Source organism: Megalobrama amblycephala, linkage group LG3 (assembly GCF_018812025.1).
Source record: "Megalobrama amblycephala isolate DHTTF-2021 linkage group LG3, ASM1881202v1, whole genome shotgun sequence".
Classification (NCBI taxonomy): domain Eukaryota; kingdom Metazoa; phylum Chordata; class Actinopteri; order Cypriniformes; family Xenocyprididae; genus Megalobrama; species Megalobrama amblycephala.
Window position 1 is genome coordinate 51,655,888 of NC_063046.1, and position 18,253 is coordinate 51,674,140.

Sequence of the window (18,253 nt, forward strand, 5' to 3'; positions counted from 1 at the left end):
AAATCTGAAGAGTGTTTACAACACTATTGCACTTAAAATTAAGAAACTATTGTGCGTAATTATTAATTTTATTTGTCCTTGCTCCTGGCTACCCAAGTAACGTTTCTTGTTTGAATCAAGTTTGTTTCGTTGTTATTTATTTCAGTTTTACAGAATTTTTGTTAAGACACACATGGACTTTATTTTTTCTGTAACGCAACAAAAACAGAACACAGATCTGATCACTTGCCTCTTGATTGACCAGCATAATATTATAATATATAGGCTATTAATTTATGACATAAGAAATGGTCAATTATATGGAGGCAGAAAGGATGACAAAAATGTATATAATTTATTGATTACAATATTTGTTAGCCAACAATGGCTTTTTTTTGGCAACAATCACATTTTTGTTCATTACCTTTAAAAAAAAAATTTCTGTCTTGTGACTTGTTTTGTCCTTCTACTTCTAAAACTACTTCTGAAGAAAGAAAACTTCTGGAGATGAAGAAGCATTAATGATGACTAAGATGTATTACAATGGCCATAATGGAAATGGTGTGTAACATTTCTCCACAGATTATAAAGAACATTTGAAGATCCAATGGCATTCCAGATTCCAAGTAAGAGTTCCTGTTCCAGTTCCAGTTCCAGTTCCAGTTCCAGTAGGACCTAGAAAAACAGACCTACTAATAAAATGCATCACAGACGAACAAAGGCAGAGAGACTTCGGAAATTATTAAAAGGCAGAGATATTAATGGTTTGTACTCTTCTGAAGTCTGGAATGATGATGTTACAGCCATTAACAGCAGCAGTTATATGCAGAAATGAAAAAATCTGCTCTTATCTGCTTGAAGAGTCAGGCTGATCCTAACAAACACCTCAACAAATGGACTAACACCTCTACATTATGCTGCTTTAAGACCTGGAGTTCAGTTGAGTATTGTGAAAAGATTACTTGCAGCAAAAGCTAACCCAAATGGACATTCATTACACATTTTTACTCCACTGCAGTGTGCTGTTGATCGTGACCATGAAGACATTGTGAAAGCACTTCTTGAGGCTGGAGCTTCACCCGTAAGGAACTATGGGATGTATCCAGAAGTTGATAAAAAGATGGAAGAAAATTATTTATCAGCTATATTTACAAGGGTGAAGTGTCTGAGAAAGTACATATACCTTTCTCTCTTACTTGTTCTGTACAAACGAAAAATCAGACAGAAGTTTACAAAGCCTTTAAGGAACATTTCTTTCAAGAGGATCCTTTTGATCATTTGATTTACTTTGAGATCTTACATTAATGTCATTGGACCAAGTGCAGAGCAGCACCGCCAGATCGCCATCAAGTGGTTAAAAGACACAAAGAGTGCAGACAGATACATTGAGGGTCTCATCAAGCGCTTCCCAAGTAATCCCTCAGGAACATTGGCTGACTGTACTGGACTGCTTAAATGTTGCTTTGTGTGTCAGTGAACGCATCTCTTTTCAGGTATTCAGTGAACTTGTGCCAATTCTAACAAATAGTCTTCAGCAATTTAGGAAATGCCACAAGCAATGGTAAATGACATGATACTCATAACACTCATTGCCATGATGCAGAAGACATCCTGATCAGAAACTGAATAGGAACCATTCTGTCTATGAGAATTTATGCAAACGTCTATTGCCTTTCACACTGTCCTGATTATTCAAGTCATATTAGACTTTGGACATATGGACTGTTTGCCAATATAAATGATTTTGCTCCTGAACTGGTTGCATTGTGTGGATTATCTCCCATTCCCAGAGATGATACTTATCAAAGCAGAGACAGAGATGGATGAAGTCATGAAAAAAAAGCTTGCAAAAGTTGGATGAATCACTGAGACATCCTGAGGCTGCTGCTCTATCAACAAGCAGGAAGAAGAAGAAAAAGGAAAAGAAGAAAAAAATCCAGCAAGAAGTGGGGTCACAAGAAGGTGAGGCTGCAAGATGAAAGAGGAACCGTATCCAGACACTGTAGTGAAATCCATTGAAGAATCAAACTCAAGTGTGCAGCCGTTCACACCGCCTGCTGAGAACTCAAGAAGGTGGCATCAAACCAGCCTTCGTTGGAGACCAAAGCTTGAGAAGCTAGCTAACATGGATGCTAACAAGACATATAAGCTGGGAAGTCTTACTCTTGTCATTGACCCTAAATTTCTGATTGCTAGGGGAAGTGATGGAACACAAGTTTTTCTTGGTTTGAGGGATGACGGCACAGAAGTGGCTGTGAAACGAATGGATAAGTTTAATTACCAAGACCTCAAAAATGAGGAGGAATTTCTACGCCTTCCAGAACTTGAAAGTACCTCCATTGTGCGATATGTGGACTTTGCTGAAGATGACAATTTTGGATATCTTGCTCTTCAGCTTTGTGAGTACACACTGGAGGAATATATCCAAGAGCATTTACCAGATAATAGCGCTGAGAGAAGTTTGGTTCTGAAGAAGCTGGTGAAGGAAGTTCTCTGCAGCTTACAGGTTTTACACCAACCGCAGACCAAAGTGCTTCATCGGGACATCAAACCCCAGAATGTTCTGATTGGTAGGAGCTAAACCTGAGTAATTAAAATTCTAAAAAAAAAATAAAATAAAATAAAAAAAAAATTCCCCTTGAAATAATTTGAACTTTATGTTTGTTATAGACATAAAAGGAAAGGCTAAATTGGCTGATTTTGGCATAAGTCGCCGACTGAAACAGGGCGAAACCACCAATACGCAACAAGCATTGCTGGAACTAGATGCTGGAAGGCAAAGGAGACCATAAAGGAGGAAGTCAACACTGGGTACAAGAGGAGCTCCGACATTCAGGTGAGTTTTCAATATTAATCTATTAACTCAAAGTCTATTCAGTCAGTGTACATTGCATTCATTGGTTTGTTTATTTAAGGTTGAAAGCAGAAAAATAAGATAATTGCAGTTTTAACAAAGCCAAAACCAAAACAAAAGCAGAAAATAAACAAACAAACAAACAAGAATTTGACTTATTTCTCATCGGTTCTTCCTCATTTCTGTGCAAGTCTAACTGCTGCTATGGTTTGTGTCAAGTCATTCATTAGTCTGGTTGTTTGATGAATAAGATGAAATGTAGTTGCAAAAATCGCTTTAGAATCTGCACAGCTATAACTATTAATAGTGGATGACTATTATTGATGACGACACGGCTTGACCTTTGGTTAATCAATCAGCAGAAAGAGGCATTTTATACTTGCCCACACTTAGAAATCAAATATTCAAGCTGTTTGTCCATTTTCTTTCCCTGAATATAAAAATGAAAACTCAAGCCAAATACTTGGCGCCATTTTCTCATTTTTCCGCTTTCAGTATTAAATAAAAAACTAATGAACACAATGTACACAGACCAGTTATTTTACAAAAATTCTGATTTAGTGGTAACTGTAACCTGTTTGAAGGTTGCTGGGATGTTAGTGTACTACATTCTCTCTGGAGGACACCATCCATTCGGTGAAGATGTGGACTGTGAGTACAAAATTTTACAAGGAAAATACTCACTGGAACATCTGGATGATGATGTAGCGAAAGATCTCATTGAGCGGATGATCAATGAAAATCCAGAAGAGAGACCAACCGTGGAGCAGACCCTTGCACACCCCTTCTTCTGGACTGATGAAAGGTATAATATTATCTTTGATGATTGATGACATTTGACAGGTGAAATACAGTACGAAACCTGAATGAAAAAGTCCAGAGTGCCCATGAACCATTAATCCCAATATATTCCTATATATTGTAATATATATATCGTAATATATAATGTAATATCCTAATATATAATGTTTCTGAAATTCTTCACTCTCAGGAGAGTGCAGGTATCTGAAAATTTTGGGTAAATGAGGAAAGAGGCTGAAAACTGTCGTAATGCAGATAAGGAGCTCATTGATGCCATTGCAAAATACACAGAGGGGAAAAGCTTTTCTGAATGGAAATCTAAAGTAAGTAAAACCTCAATGCAGTCCATATAACTTATGAATACATACAATTAAGGTTCCTTTGTCCAGGCAGTTTATATTCTTCTTTGACTGGTGCTTCATCAGACACATGGGAGCAAGTAAAAAAAACTCAAAATCTGTTATTTTGGCCAGATTAAGACATATAATTGATCTTACTATCATTGTTAAAGTTAGCCATAATACATTGTAGCTTCATTGTTTTTTGCTTTTTGTTTTATGTGTCAAAATATCTTTTTCTCAGCTGCCCTCTGAGCTTGTCCAGAAACTGGATGGGAAGAAGAAACCCTATCCTGAGAACACACTGGGCCTGCTGCGTTTCATACGCAACCTACACGAGCATTAGTGAGTTACAGAAATAATTAACAACGGACTGTTAAATTATGAAAAATAATTTAATTGTAATGTGCTAACATTGTAATGTGATAACAATAATAACATTGTAATGTGTTTACAATGCAAGGCGGAGTACAAATAATGCAACAACTGACCAATTATGATCAACAGCCAGAAGGAAAAAGTGTCATAGATTTGTAAGAAATTCGTTTTTAACTAAGACTTTCTTGTACAATAATTGTGTTGTTTGTGTGATGTTCTCTCCACAGTAAAGAAGATGCTGTGAAAATCAACCTGATGACTACATTCCCTGATCTTTTTGGGAGTGTGTTACCTGTTTGCCAAGGAGAAAGGATGGAACACCAGAGAAAGTGTCATGATGGACATCAACTCAGCATCATGAATGTAAATCTGAAATAAAATGTAATTTTGCAGTCACCAATAATTTCAACATAGTGACTGACACAAAAATTGTTCACTGACACTGAGTAAAGCTTTCATACTATTTTAGGTTTGCTCTTAGTTACTAATGAAAAAAACAAAACAGTTTATTTAATCTTTCAACAAATCATTTTGTTACATAAAGCTATAAAATATATAATTTGGAAACATACATACTAAATTTAAAATATTTTGTAATTGCATGCACTTGACCATGGATCATGAAACATTCAGTGCTGCAAAACATGCTGTTGTGGTGTTTGCTGCTCTTTTTTGGGTGAAAAATAAAATAAAATAAGTGATTGGCAGAAAAACTGTGTCATATATTAATTTATCATTATCACACCTTTTCATAACTCTGGACAGATTTAACAGGAAGTAAATAGTTTTGGGTCAACTTGGTTACATAATACTGTATGTGACAATTGTACGTTACAGTACTGTAAAACTCCCCATGCAGAAAAATCTGTTGTATCATGCATGATTTGCTATTGAATTAACTGGTAATTAAAATTATTATTGAACAAATTATAAGAAATTATTGAATTTACATTTATGAAGTGATCTGAATCTGCTTTATTGAAACAATGGATGTTGATTGACTACAAAGTACTACACACAAAACCATGCTGTATCAAAAGTCACATTAATGGTAAGTAGTATTCATGTCACTTTTATTTAGCCTATGTATATATTGATACACCGTTTACAATTTGATCAAACTATCATAGTTGGTTGAAAGAAGCCTGGTGTCACCTACAGGCCTATTAGGTGAAGTGTAGGCTGACAAGAACACGAAATGGTTAAGTGAATGGTCTTTATTATACTATTATTTTTGATATACTATGTACAGTACAAAAATTTGGACACATTACTATTTTTTAATTTTTTTTAAAGTCTCTTATGCTCATCAAGCCTGCATTTATTCAATCAAAACTACAGAAAAAATAAATAAATAAATAAATTAAAATTTATTTCAGCATCATTACTCCAGTCTTCAGTGTCACATGATCCTTCAGAAGGAAACAGTTGTGCTGCTTAATATATATATTTTTGGAACTTATACTTTTTTCAGGATTCATTGATGAATAAAAAGTTAAAAAGAACAGTATTCAAAATATAAATTATATTTCACTTTTTACTTTATCAATTTAGCACATCCTTGCATAAAAGAAAGAAAGAAAATGACTGACCCCAAACTTCTGTGTATTAAAATAGAAAACCATTATTTTAAATTTCACAATATTACTGTTTTTTTTTTTTTTTTTTTGGTCAAATAAATGTAAATGCAGGCTTGATGGGCATAAGAGACTTCTTTCAGAAAACATTAAAAATAATGTATTTATACACCTTACTTTCTTACATTTGAGCCCCTGAGGAACTGTCCTTGTACAGCAGTTTTTTAATCGTTTGACGGCATTGAAGAGTTGGATTCAAAGAAGTTTGTTATGTGTTAACGGCTGTTTTTATGCAAATAATCTGTATAAAATATACAATGACTATTCAGCTGTTTTAAAACTATTCATCTCAAATTGCCTGTCTTATACGTTTCCCATAATTCGTGTTCGCCATCTACTGGACAGACATGTACAATGCCTCTCTACAATAATAAAAAAAAGAAACTATATACTTTTATTGCACATTGTTTGATAAATTCGCTACTAGACATTAACAGTTGATCGCCACGCCATCGCTTATTTTCTTAATATCGATGCTGGTTCAGTGTTTCACAAACCCGGATCTTGTGCACCAGCTGACCCAGAGAGTAAACACTGACTGAGAGGAAGGGTGAAGTTTCTGCCTCTCCATAAAGCTCGCGAAAATACTAGCTTTATATGTGCATTACATTAAATATTATCGCCAAATGCAGGAAGAAATGAACTCGTCCAAAAGAAGTGAAAGTGACTGGCAAGGTTTAGTAAGCGAGGTGAGTGCTGCTGCTTTACTTAAAACACTACGATGATGATGATGATGACGGCTGTTTCCATATGGTACTGTATCGCTGCCAACCACCTGAACTCAAGCGTTTGATACATACAAAGTAGAATGTGTTTTGGCAGTGAGGTTTAAAAAACATAAATATCTAGAAACTAGGCTACATATGTTCCGTTTTAAATTATTTAAAAAAAAAAAACCTCCTATGCAGGTTTTCCAAGACCGTGGAAACCCTGGTTGTTCAAAGAAAAAAGAAAAAATGTTGTTGAGGGTATGAATTAAAATGAGAAATATCTTGATTTTTTTTTTGTTATTTTAGCTTATTGTAATGCTTGTTTTGTCTGATTTTAAATAATTTTAAGTCATTTTAAAGCCCCCTTTTACGTTTGTTGATGTTCCCTGGTGTAGAACCACTGGTGAAAAAGTGGTTTTTAAAACCACTTTTTAAAATAGCTGGTTTGCTGCTTATCCAAGGTGAACTACCAGCTCTTATTGGTCTCTACAGCAGCTAATTGATCATTTAGAGTTGACCAGCCATGAGAAATTAATAACCAAAAAGGACCAGCTAGAAACCATGTGAAAACCTTCTGAAGTTGTTTTTTCTTTAATTAACTAGAATTTTCATTAAAGTTTTAGGGAGAAAAAATCCCGAATGAATGTGTTTTGGAATCTGAACATACAAAGTTTTGATTTGCTAGTATGTTGTCTTTAGGGATTTAACGATTCACTCAACTCAGGATGCGATACGATTCATGATACTGGTTTCATGATATGATTTTCTCATGATTTTTTTTTTTCATTAACAAAATTAGATTTAAGACAAATTATAAATGAGAAAGTGTCTTTTTATTATTTTCTTATAATATTATATTTCTCAGACAAAATGCTGCATACTTCTTTGTGAAATTGAAATATCTTTATAACAAAACTAAATTGAAATTTTAAAACAAAACCTAAATCAAATAAATAAATTGGCTAATAATACAAGTAAAAGAAATTTATTCATATGAGTACATGGACAAGATGTTTATTTGCTCTATTACAGGCTGAACTATCTATATTAGAGGCAATCAATGCATTTTAATCACGAATCCCAACAAAGATGTTGCATACATGCAGCATGAGCAGTTTTTGATTTAAACTTAGATTGTATACTTTCAACATTTGAAGCAGAACATGGTCTGACTTTAGCTTTGTGAAATAATGCTACATAATAAATAAATAAATATATATAAAATATAGTTTTTTATTTATATAGCTCAGGGTCGCTTTGCATTACAGTCGCACTTGGAAAGAATAACACTAAAGCAATTAACAGAAATGACAATCAACAGCAAAATGAAAAATTAGAATAAAACACAATGAAAACAGGACACAAAATGCAAAAGAAAACATACAAAAAACAACATAAAAGTAAGAAATAACTTACAACTGATTGCTGAAAACATTTAGAGAACAGATGGGTTTTGAGTAGTGATTTAAATTCAGAGATATTATTGATACAGTGGAGTGATTGCGGGAGAGAATTCCATAATTTTAGTGCTCAACGCTATGATCTACCCGCCATTGAAGCGAGGCGATACTAGGGTTATGAAAGGCCACAATCGGAAGAGCGTATTGAGCGAGTTGGAGTGTAATGGAGGAGTAGTTCACAGAGATACCGGGGAGCCAAGTTGTGCAAAGATTTAAAAGTGATTAGTGAGAATTTTGTATTTAATACTGGACACCGGAAGCCAATGGAGTTTAAACAAAATTGAAGTGATGTGGGTAGAACAGGGGCACTGCACATTTGCTGAGGGGTATGCAAGATCATGGTTTGCGCCCCCATAAAAAATATATAAATAAATAAATATATATATGTATAGTTGTATATATTAATTATATTACTTATTAATATTAATGTAATTAATTAATATTACCGGACACTACTGTGTACAGTGGCAAGACAACATATGTGAACCTTTGTGAACATTTTTGTTAACAGTGCTAACTGTGATTTGTAAATTAATTGCCTAAATTATTACATTATTAGCTAACTGCATTCTCTAAATTGTAATGTTGACATGCATTCTCTGTAAAGCTGCTTTGAAACAATATGTATTGTGAAAAGCGCTATACAAATAATTGTGAATTTAATTGAATTGAATTTTTGACTTGGTTGATTTTCAGCATTAATTTGTCATAAAATTGTCAACTAATCTTCATCAAAGTCACAAGTATAGACGAAACACAATGTGACACACCACAACACAAACAATAATTTTCTTTAATGCCTTTATTGAACAGTCTTGTTTGTCTTGAGCAGTTAAACTGTCCACTCTAAACTTTTCACTTACTTTTTTCAAAACGCTGTGACATGATTATATTTTTGTATGTTATTATGTTAACTACATTGTGTTTGTCTACTTGTGACTTTGATGAATATGACACTAAGCAATTGATGATATGATCAATTATTGCAGAGGATTTTGTCACATTTTTCAATTTTCTTGCCACTGTTTAGGCTACTCTATTCCCTAACCCTCACAGAAAACTTCTTGCATTTTACTGTCGATTTAAAATTTAAAATGTTAATGCACTTGCCCCACCCCAAATCTACAGTAGGCCTATGTCATCTGACATTACATTCCATTGCCTGAAAAGAAATATAATGCAGGGCAACAACTCACTACGCGATAGAGCTTAATGCAGTTAGAATGTCCATAAAACCCAAGATAGTGAGTGCTGTTTTTGTCCCAAATATAACAAGTCAAGTGCAAAATGCAAATTCAATACTGATTTTATACAACAGTTCAGTAAGTTTATATTGTTATTTTAGACAAAATATTGTCTGTTTTGTTCAATTTTGCCAATGAAACTATAAAGACAAAGCAGAACTGTTCGTCTCCACGCAATACAAAGAGTTTCATTTCTGAATCTGCATTTTGAACGTAACAAAAGTGATTCAGCGTAGCCTACCATTCATAAAATACTTAAAGCGGCGCTACACACAGACTGACTGGTGTATGACATCAAAGACTTACAGTGATAATGACGGGTTACACTTACAAATTTCTTGTTATCCTCTTGGACATCAATGTCCTCATTTTAAGACACTGTTTTCATTTTCTTTTTTACGTTTTCTGTTCTGCGCCCCAGACCGCTTCCCTCCTTTGTCCATTTTGGACAAGTGACTGTATGTAACAGAGCAACAGCACTTGTCGAAATGGTGAGTGGTTCATATCACTTAATATAATAAAATATATATTTTTACTAATTTAATATGCTAAACAAACATTATTTTTCAACAAACATCATTTTTTTTTTATTTTAAACGTTTTATTCAAAAAGATTTTCAAAGAAGTTTTAGCACAATGGCACCCCCCTCCATGCGGCGCCCCTATGCACTGCATATACGGCATACCCCATTTTTGCGCCACTGGGCAGAACGCTTCGTGTGGGTGAGTATCTGGCAGCAGAGTTTTGAATACTGTAGCCTGGAGATGGAGCTACATTTTTGAATGTCATAAGCATATAAATGGTAATTAAAACTATGTCTGTACAAGATTTAATGCAGTGGTAATATGTAAATAATGAATAGTAGTGGACCAAGAACAAATCCTTGGGGGACACCTTGCTTCAAATGGGCAGTAGGGGATTGAAAGTCCTGCACCGAAATGTAGCACTGTCTGTCAGAGAGGTAAGAAGAAAACCAAGAAAGAGCAGCACCAGAAATACCCATATCTGAAGGTGAGAAATAAGTAGATAATGGGAAACAGCATCAAAGGTGGAGCTAAGGTCAAGTAGCAAAAGTATAGAGAGAGAACCAAAGTCAGCAGATAGTTGCAAGTAGGGGTGTGACGAGACTCACAAGAGGAGATGAGACTCGAGATTGAGATTCACGAGACGAGATGGGACAAGATTTTTACACACTATTTTTTAGAAATCCTCAATGGCGAAATACATGACTAGAAAAAATATTCTGCAGGTGTCTTTAAAATGTTTAACTAATCATCTCATAATGAATGTCATTTCAGTTCTACTTTCTTAGTATGAATTATCATATGCAGTAAAAGACAACAATACTCAAGTACTGTAAATGGTTTTGCCACTAACTCAACTGACTGACTTCTCTTCTGTATGATTTCAGTCTCTTCAGACCTTACTGTACATGATTTATTAGCTTCTACAACTTTTGACCTCCTAACTGAACTCCTTTCCACAAACTGATCATAGAAATGAAACAGTATAAATAAAAATGGTTACACTTTAAAATAAGGTCTCATTTATTAACATTAATTAACCAACATCAACTAACAATGAGCAATATATTTGCTACAGTATTTATTAATCTTTGTTTATGTTAGTTAATAGTCATTCATTGTTAGTTCATGATAGTTCACAGTGCATTAACTAATGTTAACAAATGAAACCTTATTATTTGTGCTTAATAAGATTAAGAGAAACTGTTATTCATTTTTATGGTAACACTTTACAAGTGCAACCGTAATCACACTCTATCAATAATCAAAGTGCAAATAAGACCAATTTTTCTTTGATACAGAGCTAAGAGATGGTTACAACTACACTGCCCAGCCTAAAATAGCTTTCATATTGAGAGATATTTGCATTCATCAGGGAGCCGCTTTCAAAATGCGGGGTATTGAAATCGCGTCTGAATGCGCGCTCGCGTTTACTTTCACTTTTAGCGATCGCATGTAACTGTGTAAATATGGAGCGGTGGCAACCGTTATCCAACTGAATTAAATGCTTTTTATTTAAATACAAAGCAAAATGACAGTGGAGGCGTAATGTAAACGAAGTGGTGGCATATTCTTTCCTAATCATCCTAACACTCTGTCATGGCAACAACATCACGAGACTACTTTTCGCCTCGACGAGAAATCTCGTTACATATTAGTCTCGCGAGATCTCGTCACACCCCTAGTTGCAAGTCATTCAGTACCTTTACAAGTGCAGTTTGGAGTGGTCGAAAACCAGATATCAAGGAACATCAAAGACATTGTGTTCAACTAGAAAAGACTGAAGCTGAGAGGAAAAAGTGCTTTCCAGTAATTTGGTAATGAATGGTAAATTTAAAATCGTACGATAATTAGAAAAAACTGAGGGATCAAGGTTGGGTTTTTTGAGAACTGGGGTAACTGCAGCAGTTCCCATTCAGTCAGTCACGTTTGACGTACATCGGTCAGACCGACGAATGGGAATCTCGCTAGAGAGGCCAATCTGCTTCGAGTGTAACTAAAACGAGCCAATGCACATTGGCATACAATCATATGCAGCAGCTGCTCGCCTCACAGCGTGGGTATTTAATGAGCAGCAGGTGCGTTGCTTCTTCAGCTTTTCGCTTCGGAGCTGAACATATGTATCTGTGTTTCTGCAAGACGAGTGTGTGTCTTCTAAGACGAGTCCAGCTCTTCATACTTCTCTTTTCTTCAGTGCAGGTGGATAGCATAGCAGCGGGATAGAGTCCTCTCTTTCTTTTGATTATTTTTCTTTTTTGCTTTATTTGAGCAAAGCTGTTCCCAGCTGTAAAAGGCTGTTTTCACGGCCGGTGACGGTGCGCTTTTGAGCGCTGAATAGCTGTTCTCACAGCTGGTAAGAGCAGCGTCTACAAAGAGAGGAGAGCACATGACAGGCTGCACACAATCCCTGTGTTGCCGCAGCCGTTCCCCTGCATGCTTCAACACATTTAAAGAGTAAGTCCCTGAAAGAGCTTACACAAGTAGAGCTTGCGTCTTTTTAAAGATGACATTCTACTTGTGTGTTTCTGGATGCAGTCGTTACCTGGCACCGAAGGATGGTCACGAACGTTGCATCACGTGTCTGGGCTTAAAGCACGCTGAGGCAGCGTTCGTGGATGAGTCATGTACTCATTGTGAAGATGAAGATGACCATCTCGGAGCTGCGATCAAGACTTCAGTTCCTGCAAAGGGGTGGGAGCCCCAGTGCCACTTCCTTATTACAATCCTCCTCAGAGGGTTGCTGTGGGTAGCGACACTGGTAATCTGAGGATAACAGTGAGCGCACTTCCTTCGGGGAACCAACCGCCTAGGAACCCTCACTCCTCCTGCACTCCGCAGCCAGTAGAGCTGCCGGGGAAGTGCAGTGGGCCATCTCAAAGGTGTGCACCATCTGATGACCGGATGTCGATAGCAGCATCGGAGGGTGAGCCAGATTTTTCTGGAGATGACGGGTCTGTGCAGTTGTCTCCTTCGGGAACTGTAACGGTGCCCGATTCTGATCCGGAGATGATGGCTATGCTTTCCCGGGCCGCCAACAGGGTCGGGCTTGTGTGGAATCCTCGACCGTGTCCCGAGCCCGGTTGGACGTTTGGTATCTCGGGGTGGTGCATGCTTGTTCTCAGCCACCCACCCCCCAGTTCCTTTCTTCCCGGAGGTGCATGAAGAACTACTTGCGTGGTATGTGGACGGCACTTTTTACTGCCCGAAACCATTCCGGTGGGTCCTCCTCCCTCACCACCCTTGATGGCGGTGTGGCGAAGGGTTATACGTGCATCCCCCCCCCCTGTTGAAACGGGCCGAACTGTGCCCTAACTCCACCTGGCAGGGGGAGCCGTCTCTCCCTTCCCGGGCCTGTAAGCACTCGTCGGATCTTACCGGCAGGGCTTACCAGGCCTGCAGGGAAGCCACTTCCACCTTACACACTACGGCGTTGTTGCAGGTCCATCAGGCCAAGGCACTGAAGGACCTGCACAGGGTGGTCACGATCCCCAAGTTCTTCATGAACTTCGTGCAGCAACGGACCTCGCGCTTTGTGCGATGAAGGTTATGGCATGGTCTTTGGTGGCTTTGGTGGTCCAGGAACGCCATCTCTGGCTGTGTCTGGCCGACATTAGGGATGCTGACAAAGTCAGGTTTCTTAATTCCCCCTTGTCCCAGACCGGCCTCTTCGGTGACACGGTCGAGAACTTTGCCCAGCAGTTATCGGCTGTACAGAAGCAGTGGCCATCAGCCACATCCTGTTGTGGTGGTTAGCTGCTGCGTCCACCCACCCATCCGCCGCCGTCAGCACCTCAGCCTGCTCTTCGCTGAGGGTGCTCCCCTGCAGCTGCCCCTCCATCTAAGCGGCGCCATGGAGCCGGTCACAAGCTGGGTGCCCAGCACGTCCAGGCCCATGCCAAGAAGGGAGGTAAAGCCAAGAGCAAGAGGCCCTAGGACGGGTGACCCGGAGATGGATGGGACTGCTCTTCAGGTGATGGTGACCGCACCACTCCTTCTCCTGGAGGAGGGCCGGGTGGTAAATCCTGTGTTTCGTTTTGTTTTTTTGTTAAAAAAAAATCAGGGTCAAATTTTCGAAGAGCAATTTTTTTCATCTCCGGGTCCGAAGAGGGCTCAGAGAGTAATGGGAGGAGAAAAACCTCTCCACCCTCATCCCCCTCTTCTATTGCCAGCGGGCAGCAGCTCGCGGTTCGAGAAGGCAACCAAAGCCTCTCCTGCGCCCTCTGTCCAACCGTGGAGCCAGGTAGGTGTTGCACAGCACTCTCAGACCCCGCTACGGGCCGCCTCGCAAAGAGAGCCCCCCGAGCCGCGTCCCTGCATTCCACCTCGCTGCCCCACTGCAGGTACACCTACGATCCCTTTGATCCGACTTGCCCAGTCTCTGCGAGCCTGGTTAGCGCTCCCCAGTCCGTCTCACTGGCTTATTGGACCATCAGGCTCGGCTATGCGATTCAGTTTGCCCAGCGTCCCCCCCAAGTTCAGAGGCGTCCACTTCATTGCAGTGAAAGCTGTTGACACCCATGTCTTGCGTGCGGAGATTGTGGTCCTACTGGCGAAGGACACAATAGAGCCGGTTCTTCCAGCCGATATGAGGTCAGGGTTCTACAATCCCTACTTCATTGTACCCAAGGAAAGCGGTGGGTTACGTCCGATCTTGGACTTACGAGTTTTGAATTGGAGCCTCCACAAGCTACCATTCAAAATGCTCACGCAGAAATGCATTTTCAAGTGCATCCGTCCCCAAGATTGGTTTGCAGCGATCGACCTGAAGGTCGCATACTTTCATGTCTCGATTCTCCCCTCGACACAGGCCATTCCTGCGCTTTGTGTTCAAAGGTTGAGCATATCAGTACAAGGTCCTACCCTTCGGGCTGGTCCTGTCTCCCCGCATCTTCACGAAAGCCGTGGAGGGAGCTTGTTCTCATGAGAGAGCAGGGTGTTCGCATCATCAACTATCTTGATGACTGGCTTATTCTGTCTCAGTCTCGGGATCAGTTGTGCGAACACAGGGACCTGGTGCTCAGTCATCTCAGCCAGTTAGACCTTCAGGTCAACTGGGAAAAGAGCAAACTCTCCCCTGTGCAGAGGATCTCTTTTCTCTGTATGGAGTTGGAACAGACGGCACGCCACATAGAGGAACGTGCTCTGTCTGTGTTGAACTGCTTGAATACGTTCAAAGGCAGGACAGCGGTCCCACTGAAATTCTTTGGCTCCTGGGGCATATGGCAGCCACAGCAGCAGAAACCCTGCTCTGTTTGCTTTATATGAGACCGCTTCAGCACTGGCTTCAAGGCTGAGTCCAGAGATGGGCGTGGCAATGCGGCACATTCCGAGTAGCAATCACTCCGGAATGCCGCCAAGCCTTCAGCCCGTGGTCGGACCCCTTGTTTCTTCGGGCGGGAGTGCACCTAGAGCAGGTGTCCCGGCCTGCTGTGATGTTCACAGATGCCTCTGCCACCAGCTGGGGTGCCATGTACAATGGGCATACAGTATCAGGGGTGTGGACAGGCCCCCAACTGCATTGGTACGTCAACTGCCTCGAGTTGCTAGCAGTACACCTTGCCCTGAGCTGCCTGAAAAGGCCATTACAGGGCAAGCATGTGCTGGTCCGTACGGATAACACTGCGACCGTTGCGTACATCAACCGTCAGGGTGGTCTACGCTCCCGTTGCATGTCGCAACTCGCCCACCATCTCCTCCTCTGGAGTCAGAAGCGTCTGTCCCCGGTGTGCTCAACTGTGTGACCGACGAGCTCTCACGAGCTGCGCTGCCGGGAGAATGGCGACTCCACCCCCAGGTGGTCCAGCTGATTTGGAGAGAGTTCGGAGAGGCTCAGGTAGACCTGTTTGCCTCCCCAGAAACCTCCCATTGCCAGCTGTTTTACTCCCTGTCCGAGGGAAAACTCAGTACAGATGCACTAGCACACATCTGGCCCCGGGTTCTTTGCTACACAGAAGCAGATGGAGGTGATTAAGCACATCCTGCCCCGGCAGCCCGCTGCTGCTCCCACATTGCCGCCGGCTGCAGCCCCCCTGCCTTCTCGTCGCTGAGGGTGCCGCCCTGCAGCTTCCACCTCCGCCACCACATGGTCTCAGCAGCAGCCTCCACTTAGCCTGCAGCGTGGAGCCGGCCACAGGAAAGAGGCACATCCCGTCTCAACCCCTGCCAGACCTTCCGAGTGTAAGAGCAAGCGCCCTGACATTGGCGGCCCAGAGGTGGAGGGAGCAGCTGTTTTGGAGATGGTGAGCACACCACTCCTTCCCCCGAAGGTGGGCCAGGAGAAGAATCCTTTGTTTAGTTTTATTTCTGTTCCCAAGTACCCAAATTGTCATTAAAAGACCAGTTTCCTCTATCTCTGGGCCCCAAGAGGGCCTCTCTGGGCCTTTCCCATCCCCCTCTCCTAACACCTTCTCACACACCCCCTGCCGAACTGTGAAACCAGTTAAGTGTTGCACCGCAACAAACCCCAAACTGGGACTCTGTGCCTTCCGGGTCAAGTCCCTGTGCTCCACCTCACTGCCCCACTATGTCTGTGGTCCCTCTGACCCCGCTTGTACGGTCCCTGGTGCCCTGGCTAGCGCTCCCCAGCCCATCTCACTGGCTCATTCAGACCATCAGACTTGGCTATGTGATTCAGTTCGCGACACCCCCCACCCCCCAAGTTTAGGGAAATTCTGTTCACCTCCATGCTGGATAAGGATGCTCCTGTCAGAAGTCCAAGCCCTACTGCCAAAGGATGCGATAGAGCCGATCCTTCCAGCCAACAAGAAGTCCAGGTTCTACAGTCCTTACTTCATTGTACCCAAGAAAGGCAGTGGATTACAGCCAATTTTGGACCTCTGTGTTACAGACAATCCTAGACCTCTAGACCTTCAGCCGTGGTTGGACCTTGCATTTCTACAGGCAGGAGCTCCCCTAAAACAAACGTCCAGGCATGCTGTTGTCTCAACAGATGGCTCCACCACCAGTTGGGGTGCCACGTTCAATGGGCATGCAACTTCTGGCATTTGGAAGGGACCCTGACTGCATTGGCACATCAACTGCCTCGAGTTGCTTGCAGTACAGCTTGAGCTGGGCTGCTTCAAATCGCTGCTACAAGGCTAGCACATACTGGTCTGTACAGACAGCATTGCGGCCGCTGCGTGCATCAACCATCATGGAAGAGACATTCACTTCCTAAGAACTGGATATGTGTGATTATCTTGCTCCTCAGGTGAGTTCCCTAGCTTACAAAATATTTTGGAGTTCCTCCAGCACCCTGCAGCATTCAGACGTGGTGGAGACATCTGATGCCAGGCCTAACACTTGTAAGTATGCCAGTGGTTGACTGTGCTAGGCCAGGTGCCCATATGCTTTGATCCCTATGCCAATACATATGTACATGTACACATACATATGGTATGTGTATTCTTCCACAGTATGGCTCCTCTCTTGGCAAGCCCGTGTCTTTTCCTAAGCAGAGTTCGCTCTGCCTCTGTGCTGAAATTGACTTCACCCTAACTAGGCTGAATCTACCAAGGAGACCTTCCATATGTAGCATTGCACTAATGGTCAGTCCGTATGTGTCCCCTTTTGGTAGGGATCCCAATTCGTCAGTTCAGTTCTGACATAATGTCAAACGCGACTGACTGAAAGAAAACATATAGGTTACTATTGACGTTGTGTTCCATCGCCACAATTGCTGCACCACCGCTGAGCAGCTATGTCATTATTACAATTTAAATAATCTGTTTCTATTTGAATATATTTTGAAATGTATTTTATTCCTGTGATGCAAAGCTGAATTTTTATCATCGTTACTCCAGTCTTCAGTGTCACATGATCCTTCAGAAATAATTATAATATGCTGATTTGCTGCTCCAGAAACATTTCTTGTTATTATCAATGTTGAAAACAGTTGTGCTGCTTCAAATTTTTGTGGAAACAGTGATTGTGATGTGACAGTGAAGACTGGATAATGGATGCTGAAATTCAGCTTTGCCATCACAGGAATACATTTCATTTTAAAATGATTGTTCAAATAGATAACAGTTATTTTGAATTGTGAATATACTGTTTAACAGTAATTATGTATTTATGTAAATACATAATTACTGTTTTTTTTTTTTTTGACTGGTAGTATACATGTCCACACTTGTACTTTTCTTGTTTCTGCAGTTCTTGATATGCAAACGTAAGCTGGAGAGCAAGAAGGATGCCCTTCTCATTCTGTCAAAAGAGCTGGACACCTGTCAGCAGGAGAGAGACCAGTACAAACTGATGGCCAACCAGCTGCGAGAGACACACCAGGGCTTGAAGAAGAAATACAGAGAACTAATTGTGTGTCTCTA

The 18,253-nt window shown here is 40.8% G+C and overlaps 2 protein-coding genes across 3 annotated transcripts in view; both read left to right on the forward strand.

The window, feature by feature from the left end:
• The first annotated feature begins 1,612 nt into the window (after positions 1–1,612).
• LOC125264077 (serine/threonine-protein kinase/endoribonuclease IRE1-like) lies at positions 1,613–2,771 on the forward strand. Its single transcript, XM_048183322.1, has 2 exons — positions 1,613–2,549; positions 2,650–2,771. Exons 1-2 carry the CDS (start codon positions 1,955–1,957, stop codon positions 2,769–2,771), a joined length of 717 nt encoding a protein of 238 aa, XP_048039279.1. The 5' UTR covers positions 1,613–1,954.
• Positions 2,772–6,317: 3,546 nt separating this feature from the next.
• The window catches only part of ccdc149a (coiled-coil domain containing 149a), a 30,340-nt gene continuing 18,404 nt past the window's right edge, over positions 6,318–18,253 (forward strand). Inside the window, exons 1-2 of one of the 2 annotated variants that reach the window (XM_048186019.1) lie at positions 6,318–6,676; positions 18,081–18,242. In XM_048186019.1, coding sequence (XP_048041976.1) covers positions 6,614–6,676; positions 18,081–18,242 — 225 coding nt within the window. In that variant the 5' untranslated portion in view covers positions 6,318–6,613. The remainder of the gene's footprint in view (positions 6,677–18,080; positions 18,243–18,253) is intronic. The other variant, XM_048186018.1, reaches the window with a different exon arrangement.